Genomic DNA, 13,560 nt, shown 5'->3' on the forward strand with positions numbered 1-13,560 from the left:
ACGTCATAGTTTATCCCTTTGAAGACAGCCGTGTAACTGCATTGGCACAGACAAGCGAATAATGAATTTTCTTGGGAGAGAAATCAAAGAGAAACGCAGAAGTCTGCAAACAATGATGCATTTCATACTAGCCAAAATGTCCATTGTGTACCTGCTGCTTTTTGCATTTACTCTCAAAAATTTAAATATTCCCCTTTTTCCAGATGTTGCCCTGCGTTCCTGCTTGACTCATCTCTGATGAACTGGAGACGTTGGACTGGGCCACCAAAGGAAAAGAAGCCAAAGGCAGCTGCCATTGCATTTCCAGCCCATGTCTTTGCTAAAAAAAAAAAAAACAGCAGGCAGGAATAGCCTGAGGTCAGTGTCACCCCCTACAGACAATCAGACACAAGAAGACAAAAACATTGTCATGAGGGCCGTGATTTATTCCTCCCTCAACGGGCTCCCCTTGTTTTCAACCACTTCCTGTCAGTGGGTCTACTCGTCCTGGCCTAAAGGTTTAGGCCACACAAGACCCATTTGAAGATTCAGACGAGTTTTCATGACTTGTGCTGGACCGAGTGTATATATTCATTCTTTAGTTTCTCATTCAGTAGCTGCTGCTGTAACTGCTGGCAACTGTTTCCCGGGAAAAAATTCCTCCACTGGTTTGGTATATATGGAGCGAGAGTCGGGAATTGAATTGCTCAATTCATAATATTGTATGTTCAATAATTAAAAAGTATAAAACGGATATTTCCTTTAACCTCCAATCAGTTTGGAAAAGAGAAAATATTTCATTTTACCTCCAAAAAGTAGTAGTAGTATATTTCCCAAGCTTTTTTTTTCAACTCCAAGCTAACACTAGCAATACATTCTTAATTCCCTCTTTTCCCAACAAAATATTGCCATTTTCTGCTGTGTATGATAATGACATGGGCAAAGTAACTAGTAACTAATGCTGTCATTTAAATATAGTGAAGTAAAAAGTACAATATCTACCTCTGAGATCTTGTTTTTACAGTAATTATACTTAGGTTTAAAGGTGCTCTAAGCGATGTCATGCGTTTTTTGGGCTACAACATGTTTTGTCACATACAGCAAACATCTCCTCACTATCCACTAGCTGCCTGTCCCCTGAACACACTGTAAAAAAACGTGGCCTCTGTAGACAGCCCAGGCTCCACAAATGCCAACAAAAACAAACGGTGCCAACCTGCACCACCAAACTTAACAAACAGTCTTCCAGCGTTCCAGCCAATAGCCGACAAGAAGGATTTTGGGGTGGGCGTTGGGGGGTTAGTGCGTGGAAGCACGGAAGGGAGGGGGAGTGGACGGGATGATGAGGAGGAGGGAGGGGCAAGCTAGCCTCGTTTTGTTTGAAAATACTTTGAACGTCGACAAGAAGTGCCGTCGCTTAGAGCACCTTGAATTGAACTGAAGATGATCAATTTGACAATATAGGTACAGTACTGTAATGACATCACAAATACTAGACATGCACCATCAGTGTCGTCGTTTGTCTCCTGATCTGTCTTTGGATCTGCCTCCTCACAAAGTGGTCACCTTTCTACTGGCTGGCTGTGAAAGATTTAGGAACACAAACTAGTAAAGTGATCCAATAACACACATACAGTATGCACACACACACACACACACACACACACACACACACACACACACACACACACACATGAAAACCCTAGTTTAAGAAAACAGGATTACTGCACAATCAGGTCAAAAACCCTTTTCATCTGAGAGGAGCCAAATCAATAAGCAAGGCTTACTCTGAGAGTTAACAAGTTCAGACACGTGCCAAAGACTCAATCACTGAAAAAGGTGTTTTCACAAAACCATGAATTCTTACTGTTGCCGTATTAACAGAGCCACAGTGGGCAAAAGTCAGCTCGTTGACTCAAAAAGCACAGATTACGGCATTTACTCAGAGCAAAGTAAGCCTCATGTGGAGTTTAGAGTAGCCCTCCTGGCACCGCTGTGATGCCTTTTCTCGTTGAGTCATGTGTTGCTCCGTGACTTAGCTTGAGAACCTTTCCAGGGCTTTAGTGTAAACAGAAAAGACAGGCTGGCCAGTGGAAAGCAGATGGATCACTTCTAGCACAACATGCTGGCTTGGAGAAAGCCCGTGGCCTCTGCTTGTGTTGTGTAATGATGCAAAACCGCTGGAGCGGTGGAGGGTTTTGATTCAGGCAATTGCATAGAGAGAGAGAGAGAGAGAGAGAGAGAGAGAGAGAGAGAGAGAGAGAGAGAGAGAGAGAGAGAGAGAGAGCTGTATCTGAAACACAGATCGGTAGGAAATAACTGCACAAAGAGTAGGTTTGGATACTTTTGATTTCGGATTATTCTTTTTTAAAGTTGACTTTGTTAGCTTGAGTAAAGAAATAAGCCATGGTGTTTCATAAGATGTAGGCAAAGAGTTTAAAAAGGGGAGTACATCACAACCAAATACTGTTCTATACGTTCATTTAGATAAAATGTGCAATTTTCTACATATAATCAGAAAAAACACTATAGTTTGCCTCCTTTAAAAGAAGTGGAATGTATTGTTCCCCATAAAGTATGTTGTTTTTATCTTATCTCCTACTGATGTACAATAATATTTCATGAGTGTATTCTATTTGTGTGTGATGAACAAGATCCTTCTCAGATTTACGGCATTGTAGGATTATTGAAAACGTTAACGTTTCACTGAGGTAGCAGTACTTCTACGTAAGCAAACTGCTCATTTCATACAAATATGTCAATGTGGGTGAGAGGTGGCCAGGAGCGCATAATGTACCAGGAGAGGGCGATGGTTAAATGCACAACTTCATATTGAGGGTGCCTGGAGAAAGTGTTTGATATTTTGCTTTTAATTTGAAGATATCCTGCACATGTCAAAATAACATTTTCAAGTGCAGCATAGACATCCTAAGAGATAAACTTTAACTCTCAGAGATACTGTGAGATCCATTCGGTAAAACAAAGAGCATTAGAGAGACAGCACAGATCACTGCAAATCAGCAAAGGATAGGAACCTCTGAAAACCAAAATAAAAACAAAGCACAACAATGAAACCTTAATCTTCAGGGTTTTGAGCTTCGCGTTGTTTGGTTTACAGTCTATTCTGAGTGTGTGGCGCAACACGAACCCTTCTGCGGGCGTCGAGGTATCTATAGATCAGTGGTGCGGGTTACAGTCAGACTAAACTGTAAACAAGTCCCATCCAGAGACCACGGCTGACCCAGCACCGCACATCCCAAACCATCTGATTCATCCTCCTCAAAAGGCTGAGAGCGAGCTCCTCAACAGCTGCACCATGAATCCCCAATAAATCCACCACGACCAAAAGCTTTGAATCTCGCTAAGGGAAGCGAGGATGCAGGTGGCTGGAGTGGACTTTTCGCAACACATACTTTCCAGACAACCAAAACAACAAGAAAGACCCCCCCCCCCCACCCCTCCTCCCCTGCCTCCTTCACTTCTCCTGATTTCAAAGGCGGTCTGCAGGGAGGGAGAAAGCACTCGGAAGCAACAGCCTTTTGTTCAAGGGTACTTTTGCATGAGGGAGAGACCGTGTTTCGTTTACGGGAGTCCATAGTGTTGCCATTAAGGCTTTAATCAAAACTGTTTTCTAGAGTCAGTCTTGAGTGACACCCCTCTTCCCCCCTTTGGCCTGCTTAGTTTGGTTCCCACTGAAAGAGCAACAGGAGGAGGAAGAAAGGAGCAGGGAAGTGTGGGAATGTCTCTACATCGTCGCCACGGCGGGCAGCTCCTAAACATGGCTTTAAATTAGGGGAAAAGAAAACACAGGCTAAAAAAAGCCAGTCGCCTAACTATACTCCTGCCTGCTAATTTGTCACCACTTGAAAAACAAGGAAAAAATAGAAAGAGTTTTAAATCGCACTACTTAAAGTTAGGATATGCCAGCCAGTGTGTATGGTGGAATACTTAAACACAAGGGAGATTTAGGTCAACTCCATTGCAGTTGCACATACATTTAAACCATTGTGGGTGGAATCTATGGAGCTCTGGCTGCGTTCATATTAGAGGGAGGCACAAATGGAGAATGCAGAATGTCTGGTTCTGGCTGGCTGGCTGGCCGGCCGGCTGGCTGGGATCGGACCAGTGACAGCTGGGGCTTGAAAGCCTTACATCCAAAGCCAGGGCTCACTGCCACTTGCTACATAGCAGTGCCGAGCTAAGCCCACCCCCTCCTGTCCAAGCCCTCACTCTGAAAGATCACTGTCCTGAACAAAACATTAAGCTCCTGCCAAATAATTCCTTCTAAAACCATCTTCTCTTTAAAGTCGATATCCAAGAGCGGAAGGGGTACTGGAGAGAAGACAAGATGGCAAGATGGTTTATCTGTCTGCTGCCATGTCTGAGTGAGGAAGGGGTCACACAGAGTGGAGTTTCTCAGAGCGTTAGCAACTAGAAAAAAATGCATGAAGCATTTGCAACGGTGTGTGTGTGTGTGTGTGTGTGTGTGTGATCTGTACCTTATCAAGCAGCGGCAGACAGGGGGGTACCCTGTGCTCCAGTTTGACAATGGTAATGAAGTCACTCTCTTGTCGTTCATCCTCGCTTGTGTTGCACAGAGACAGAGGGTGATACTGCAAAAAAAGAGAGAAAGAGGTTCACATCACGTACGTAAGAAAAGGAAAATAATTACTTAAGCAACGCATATGTCTCTGGTGGAATCATTTTTTTCTGGTTGAGAGGAATATACATTTTTGCAATGCTCACTGCACTGGAGTTTTATATGTGCAGCCCTTATGTGAGAAGTGCCCAGTTACACAAACAGCCCATCTACAGCTCCTGAGATCCTAATCACACCATGTATTACTTTGTTGTTATTTGAAGATGTAAACCGGTCTCAAAATACTAAAACAATCTAAAGTAACAACTTAGATTATGGCAACACTTTTTTTTAAATGAATACAGTACCTAGTGGTACCTAAAGTATAAAAAAAAGCCAGTACTTAAAAAAATAAATAAATATGGAGAATAACTTAAAAACTGAACAGTTTAATATTAATCTCACATACCAGTGAACAATACAAGACAATATGCCAAAAGATGAGAAAAACTGAGAGGGTGATGGAATCATCTGAAACATTTGACATACTTGAATGTACGTTGGTGGAGACTTGATCTTCTTTACTGCACTATTACTGTGAATTACATTTAGATCATGTTATATGTATCTTTTAAAGCTGTATGACCACAATAGTTAAATGAGTAAAAGAGCATTTCTAAAACAGTAATTGTAGTGTAAAGATATTTGTCCTCCCATGTGGAGAGATGAAGGTGGGGAAAATACTAAATACTAGATACAGACAAAATCACATGTAACTTACAGTATGTGATCGAAAGGATATCAAAGATTAGACCAAAACCATGAATAAGATTGAAGCTGAAAGCAGCGATGAACGGGCCCTCGCACCTCTCAGCGAAGCGGCTGCGCATTTGTGCGACCATCAGACGCCGTGCACACGAGTTAGACTTTATTTCCTGCATGAAGTGTGTGGCATCGGATGTATTGCAAATTTTGTACCACTTCCTTGTCCATAAGTGTCTTCAACAAATGGTTTATGAAACGCACGTGGCTAAACTATAGGGGCAGGGCACTAATGAAAAAGGAATTCTCTGAGTGCAATGATGCCTCCCACAAGTCTACGACAAACAGTTCACGAGTTATGAAAGGTGTGTGGCTAAAGTATAGGGGTTAATGTAAATGTCATGTAAATCTGCTAATGCACGTTACATAAGGCTAACTTCCTGTTGCCAGTAGGTGGCGCTATGACTATGAAGTTTGGGGCTGATTGAACAATGTACTGTACAGTCTATTTACAAAAGACTTCCTGTTTCATGGCAAAACATGGAATATGACGCCTTGCCCTGCCAACGCCGTTTGACGACGCAATTTAGCTTTGCCAAGGTTTTTTTATTGTACGGAACAATTTTGAAGTCAATCAGGTTAATCAGGTTAGGTCTGTAGGAGGTGTATGTTAAAGTACAACACCTGCAAATGGACAAAAAAGTTCCAAAAAATGCACAGTATATTCAAAATGGCTGACTTCCTGTTGCGTTTAGGGTATAGATCCTTCACCGACCGATGTTGTCGGTGCTTAGGCCCCTAAAAAAATCATGATGTTTGAGACAATCTAGACAGTTGCGCTTGATAGAAGCTTGTATGTGTTAAATGAAGGCATTTCCTCTCTAAAGCGTTCACAGTTGATATCAAGAGGAAAAACTTTGGCACCCTACAAAATCAATTACACGGATGGCGATGTTCACTCCCACTCAAAGCCTTGAGGACTGAAAGAACAAGAGATAGTCTTTGGTAGGAACATTTGATCCCCTCTGAAAGGGAGGAAATTCATAGCTGCTGAAAGGCTGCATTTAAGAGCTCAAGGGATAGCAGCAGTGTTTGCAAGTCACAGACATGCTGTCACGAGTACGAGGAGTTGCACGGCAGCCCAAAAGGGAGTTAACCGCTCCTAAAACACCCCCGTGCATCACTAATTTCCTCACATGACATCAATGAGGGCACCAACACAGTGCTCCTCGATCGGTCCTTGTTACAGCTCACAGATCAAATCTGCAGTGCCCAGTCCCTGCGCTCACCCACACCCCAGCAGCGCGGTCCCACAGTGCCCTGCCCTAACCCTGGTTCTGCCCCGGTGGGCCTCTTCATGTGGCTGTGGGCTGAAGTCATGGGGCTCCCCCTCATCTCACCCAGCGGAAATCCCTAAATTAAAAAGACCCAAGGGTGACATCAACAGCTGGCACCCCCGGTCCAGGGGAATTGACGTAATGTGCTGCAAAGGGCTGGTGCATGTCTGTCACAAGGAGAGAGGGAGGAGAGGAGAAGGCAGTGGGGGACCGGGGTGGGGCACGGAGATAAAAGAAGGAAGGAGGGAGCGATTGGACAGTGCAGTGGATTCACATACCACAAATAGTTAATATAATATTGACTACGAGTGTTAATGATGAAACTAGTTAGGAAACCAGCCAGCCAAATACCTACTGCACAAACACCATATGAGAAATGTATTAATGACCTACAGACCAGTGATTAACAAGGGTACTTGTACCCCAGAGGGTATATTAATGTTATGGTGTAGCACACCGTATTTGAAAAAATATAAATTATGATTGGAAATATAGCCACATATTTGTGTTCAGGAGAAAAATGAAAGTCTGAATAGAATTACGAATAGGTATAATTACGATCTTAAGTAAATTACTGTCACAATAACCATTGAGCCAACTGGAGTCAGTTGTAACACCTTAAAGCCACTTGATGTGATGGAGAGTGCAAGGAAACTAGTTAGCAAGCGAGCAGAGAAGTCAAAATAGTTAGCTAAAGTGGAAGTAGTATGAATGCAAACTTGACAAAAGTGACCTAAACATTGACAATTCAATTGTATGAATGTTATTTACCCCGCACCTTCAAATCCATTGAAATGAAAACATTATGAACATGATGGGTGGTGTGAGGGTATGTCAGACAAAGAAAGGTTGGGAACCACTACTAGTGCTGCAACTAACGACTATTTTCATGGTCGATTAATCTGTCGATTATTTTCTCAATTAATGGATTAGTTGTGTGGTCTATGAAATGCCAGAAATGGTGAAAAATGTTGATCAGTGTTTCCCAAAGCCCAAGATGACATCCTCAAATGTCTTGTTTTGTCCACAACTCAAATATATTCAGTCTACTGTCACAGAGGAGTGAAGAAACCAGAAAATATTCACATTTAAGAAGCTGGAATCAGAGAATCATGACTCAAACCGATTAACAGGTTATCAAAATAGTTGGCGATTAATTTAATATGAACTAATCGATCTTTGCAGCTCTTACCACTACTATAGAGTAAGCCAGAAACAAATCCAAAACACCTTTCTCTAGTAAGAGTTTAAGGTGAAATAGTAAATGAATAATCTTAATGTTTTTAGACCTTCTCATATCGCCTGAATGGAAGACCCTGTTAAGGGAGCTAGACAGCATGCACCCCTGGCCTGGCCTGCATGCTGCGCTGCCAGCTGCCTCTACCAGTCTACATTTACTAGGCCCAAATTAGAGGCCCACAGTTGAACTTGGCCCTGAAAAAAGAAAAAGAAAGTCCTTTAATGACACTACTTCACTGATGCCGTGACCTCTGCTCTTTTTTTTGCTATAGGTTTATGGGAAATGTTGAAAACAAACTACATTCAGAAAGAAGAATATGATTTTCCTGCTTACTTGGTCATGTTTGGATCTTGTTGTAATATTAAACATGTTGATACATGGGACTGAGCAAGCATACCTAATAAAGCAGATAATAATCCAAAAGCTGAGCCAAACAGGCACAGAAGGAGCGGCTGGTTTTAGTTTCCTCTGGCTCTATGAGGCTCTGAGGGCAACCACCCTCATGGTCAGTGTCTATGTTTTGCATGGTTGACAAGACTAAGCATTATCTTCTATTTTAGATGTGCCCACACCACTTACAATCAGATGGCTGTGAACACTCTCCATGTGCCACCATTGGTGCCATCTACCACTTAGAAACACGCTGCCGCTGAAATATAAATGGCAACCAGCCATTTGGTTTTTGTACAGCTTTGAGAAAAAGGGGCCTGGGAAACCAAATCACTGAGTCTCCATTTCACAGGGACTAGAAACAACAGGGCACGCAAACAGTTCCCCACAGACTGTTAACAATGCTCACTCCTCCGTTCCGCCTCCTCCTCCTCATCTGTCTAGATCCGTTGCAAAACTGACAGGGACATGTCCCTCGGTTCCTTTGTAGCCACGATTAAAGGCATTCCTTTGCAGCTCAATCAAAGACTACACCAAAAATATTCCGAGGCAAGAATCTAACAGCCTTAAAAACAAATACATGGACAGAAAAAGAGGAGAATAAATAGTAGCTGCGGTGAGAAGTCAATAATATTTTTTTTCCCTCGCTTAGCCCTGCAGATCTTCTTTTTTCATCTGCCAATAATCAGCAAGAGAGCTTTCTAGTTCATCTGCTGCCAGCAGGGAACCAGGCCCAGGCAGTTATGTCAGTGTGTGTTAGACAGGGGGAAGCAAAAAGAGCTAGCGCCTCTAATCAAGCTCCCCCACTCAATTACCAGCTGTTCAGGTCATAGGGCTTCTCAAGAACTATTGGATGAAATGCTATATGCAAAATTATCAGAACGAAGCAGATTGGTTTAGAAGGAGATGAAAGAAATACATCAGTATGATGATCATATCATGCAGTATAAATCAAGACAGGGAGTGAGGAAAGCCTGCCAGGTTAGGGCATATCAGGGAAAATTTCAATCAACCCTGCCACATGCGAGCTTGCACGCACGCACACGCACACACACGCACCACGCGCACATACACACACACACACACACACACACGCACGCACACACAGGGTCAAAATGAAGTGAGACAGGAGTCAGAGTGTTGCTGCAACAGGGCCGAGCAGTGAGTTTAAAAATTGAGACAAGGCTTTAGATTTGGGTTGCCAAAGTTAACAGAATGACATTCAGTATTTTAGTACTGGCCTGTGTTATTAGACTAATTTATTATGTAATGTTAAACTCAGTTCTGCAAAATTAGTTTCTGTTTTGATTCTCTCTCACACAGACTCACAGAAAGTGATTTGGCCTCACTCACAAAAAAAGAATGATTCTATATCTGCCTCTGAGGGTGTAAATCAAAGCCTACTCTCATTCAACTTGGCAGAAGATTCTGTAAAAAGGGCAAATGTTTGTGTTAAGAGTAGGAAAAGCGTTTGCCAAAAAGAGCAACGAGGCCCCATGTAATAGTTGAAAGAGATCTAAATCTGGTTACCCGGGTTACTGGGTAACACTTAGTGTGTGTGGCTGCTGAGATTTGGCCCAGTGTATGTGCTTGTTAAGGGATGGGGGAGCCTGAGGTGACAGGACGGGCTGAGACACTGACCTATTGGCTCCCTTTCCTGCCGCCCGTGTGAGAGCATGGGTTAATAAATGAGAGCACAGCTATGTATTGTTGCTAGAGGCACCTGAGCATGTGCTTGCATGTGAACATATACGTGCATGAGTGTGTGTCTACTGATCCACTGGTGCAAAAAAAAAAAAAAAAGTCCCTCTGTGGTCCTGCAGGGGAGTGAGTCACTCAGCGCTGGGTGTGGGAGTGTGTGTCTAAAAGTCTCAGCGGCTACTTCAGGGGGGCGCTCGCTGAAAGCCAAGCCTTTTCTCAAATGTCATATCCGTCCTTGGACCAACAATCAAGCATCGCTGGCTTCTACACACACACTGTGGTCCAGCTCTCTGCGCCATAGATGACACAGATACACAATACATTCCTCATACCGCACTCCTCGATTAAACAGGCTTGTATCTCATGACCCTACGCTAAGTAGATTTACATGAAAGGCTGATATGAGAGTGATGCTGGGTTGCCCGGTGCCAGGCGAGTGGAGAACAGGGTCTTTCTCTGTCACAGCATCTGGAAAAGTGGGCTCTGAGGCCCTCGCCTCTCCTTCTCTTTGCAAATGCAAACGAACAGGAGGCATTACTGCTTTGGTCCTGTCAAAACAAAAGGCGTGTCATCTTTCCACCCGCTTTATTGACAGCGTCAGCCCCATATCCAGTAACGGTTACCACAGAGAATGACTTGGGGAAACGTGATCCCATAATGAGGCCCAAATAATTACCACCAGTCCCAAATTTGCCCAGGCGCTTTCTTTAAGTAGGAGTGCTCCCCCCCCCAACTCCAGGCCCGTCAGACTGTCTCTCTGTTCTATAAAAGGGATTAGACAAGAGAGAAGAAAGAAACTGGAGAGGAAAAGAGGAGTTGGAATTAAAGAAAGGAAGCTGAGGAGTGAGCTTGAATGTTTTCGTTAAACAAAGCTGCTGAGTACTTGTACTGGTGGAGTGCCACATAAGGGGAATAAACTCTTACTCAAATTAATCATTTCCTCATTTTTTCTTGCCTTTCTCACTTCCCTTGGATTTATTAGGCATACAAGGGTTTCATCATAACATGCAGCACAAAAGTTTAACTAGGATGAACTTTGCACAGTGTGCACCAAGGCGCCAAACCATGTCCAGCCACACCTGTTCTTTGATCTGTGGTTCAGATTTTCATTCAGACATGTCTGAAAGTCATGGAATATGCTGGATTTTAGAGCTCAGTGGGGGAGTAATATTGCCCTATTTGAGAGCACTCTTAAACTTATTTAAGCACTGCAGAGATATTCAAACAGGATTTTATTTCAGATCCAAAGAATGAATGGACAGTCGGAGGGACAGACCCTGCGTGCACCAATGTGACAAACATACAGCACACAGAAAACCATTAAGATGATGAGCACTTATAGATAACAACTGTACCTTATTGCAAAGTGTACTCAATACATTTAAAAAAAGAAGCTGAATATGACATTTGTAAGGCAATAAACTGAAATCTATGGATGTGGCAACAAACCTAATATATCAAATACTGTCCAAATACTGACCAGTTGAAGGGGATTGTGGCCATTACTGTGGATGAGGCCATATGAAGGTACGTATGTTGTTACATTCAGACCCCTCTCCAGTCCTGCCTAAAGTCTGATTTATGGTTCTGCGGAGGCTCCACGCAGAGCTGTGTGTGCGTTGATCACTTTAAAAGAATAGCAGGGCCGGCATGTACGGTATGTGCAGAGCAAGTGAGAGAGTGACGGTGATTAGCTTCGGAGTGAGTAGTGACTCCAGAGTCATAGTGAGAGAAACAAAGTGTCTCCCCTGTGCTTTCTGACCACGGCCGGTAAGCTGTAGCAGGAAAAGTTAACCCTCTCCTTGATTTCATGTTGTTTATGGAGAAGGAAAACCCGGAAATGAGTAAAGGGGAAATGCAACGCTACCAAGCCAGGGCCGAGCGACGTGGGTCGCCGCGACGTGTAGTTAAATTTTTTGAGAGGTCAGGCTACGGCGTAGGGTCGGTATCTCCACGTACCTACATAGGTACCCACAACATCGATTTAACGCAAAAGCATAAATTGGCCTTAAGTGCCACGAAGCACATTACACCAATTTTTATAATCATTATTGCTGCTACAGTAAATCATAGCAGAATCACTCTGTCTGTCTCTCTCTCTGTGTGTGGTGATTTGGCCGTTAGAGCCACTCAACAGGTAAAGTGTCTTAGCCGCACTGTGATCCCTATGGAAACCGCTCAACGATGGAGCCCTGTGTCCTTTCCACACTTCCTGCACAGGTTCTGTGGTTTTACACAAACACATTACACGCACACCGAAACATACACACCACCAACAACTAGGGCCACTCCATCAGCCTCAGGCCAGCACTACGCTATACATTTCAAAGCTCTGAGTTAAACATAAACACAGCACTTCCCTGTCATAACAAGTCAGTGGCTTGGTAACCCAGCAGTTTGTTAGTATTGCAGTGATCCTTCTTCCCTGTAGACACGGGGGCCACATCCACACGTCCTCCAGGCTTCCTCCGGCCTGTCCCTGGCCTGCAGGACCACTCTCCAACTCTCTCAGGTTCCACAACATCAGTCAGAGAGAAAACCCACACTTTTCAATGTGTCAATCATTTACGGTTGGGAACTTAAGGTCAGCTATGTGGAAAGAGATTAGCCTGGAGAATGAGGAAGGGTGTTCACAGAAGGGAACTCCAAATTATAGGAGGAGAGACACAAAGCAACAGACAAAAAAGGAAATATGAGGTAAAGAAACAGGACGAGCTGTTTGTTATGAGCTAATATGTACCCAAATTACTGTCAATTATGAGCTTTTTATTGACTTTGTGTAGTGAGTAATTGAACTTTACTTTGTGTTTTTGGACTTATGATTGTTTAATTGTATCCATGTCAGAGTGCACATTTTATAGACTATACATAAGCTTTACATTAGTAATATAATGCTTAATTAACTCACGGCAGAGCTAGCATTAGCCAAAAGGCTTTCCATCCACCTACTGTTGTGTGTAGGCAAGCTAACATTTGCTAACTATAAGTACAGGGGAGGCTGATGGGAATATCATTGGTTTTGTTCACCACAGTAATCACAATTTATCCTGAGGGGGTCATGGATATCGGTACCAAAATTTCATGGCAATCTATCCAGCAGTTGTAAACACATTTAACTGAAAACTACAAATGTCCACATGGTGGCAGTACAGGAAAGGTCAGGGTTAAAAAAAAGAAAAGAAAAGGTTATTAGGATATGTGGTCTTGGAACCACGGATTTACACCAAGTTATAAAACAATCCATCAGCAGATGATGAGATATTTTACTAGATAAGGGAACACTTCGACTTGATGATGGTGCAAGAGGATCACCAGCCAAGTCGGTAGGATTCATCCTCTGGGAACAATGAATGCTGCTAGTGTGGCTAAAGAAAAAAATGTACTCTACACAGACGGTAAGGACGGTGACACCAGAGTGTGGTTCTCTTTAACGAGAGACAGGTGCACATAAAATAAAGAACAGTAGGCTGCTGGGGGTGTTTTTTAACATCCCTCTTTCATTTGGAAATGCAATCCCATGTCCCCCCCCCTTGAACACCCCCACCTTCAAGTCTCATCTCTGGCAGTATGCT

The 13,560-nt window shown here is 43.2% G+C and overlaps 1 protein-coding gene across 2 annotated transcripts in view; it reads right to left on the bottom strand.

Annotated features, from left to right (window-relative positions):
- The window catches only part of rnf43 (ring finger protein 43), a 92,274-nt gene that overhangs the window by 27,999 nt on the left and 50,715 nt on the right, over positions 1–13,560 (bottom strand). For both annotated transcript variants that reach the window (XM_078265935.1, XM_078265934.1), the window contains exon 2: positions 4,479–4,592. In XM_078265935.1, coding sequence (XP_078122061.1) covers positions 4,479–4,592 — 114 coding nt within the window. The remainder of the gene's footprint in view (positions 1–4,478; positions 4,593–13,560) is intronic.

This window comes from Sander vitreus, chromosome 13 (genome assembly GCF_031162955.1).
Source record: "Sander vitreus isolate 19-12246 chromosome 13, sanVit1, whole genome shotgun sequence".
In the NCBI taxonomy this organism is placed as follows: Eukaryota; Metazoa; Chordata; class Actinopteri; order Perciformes; family Percidae; genus Sander; species Sander vitreus.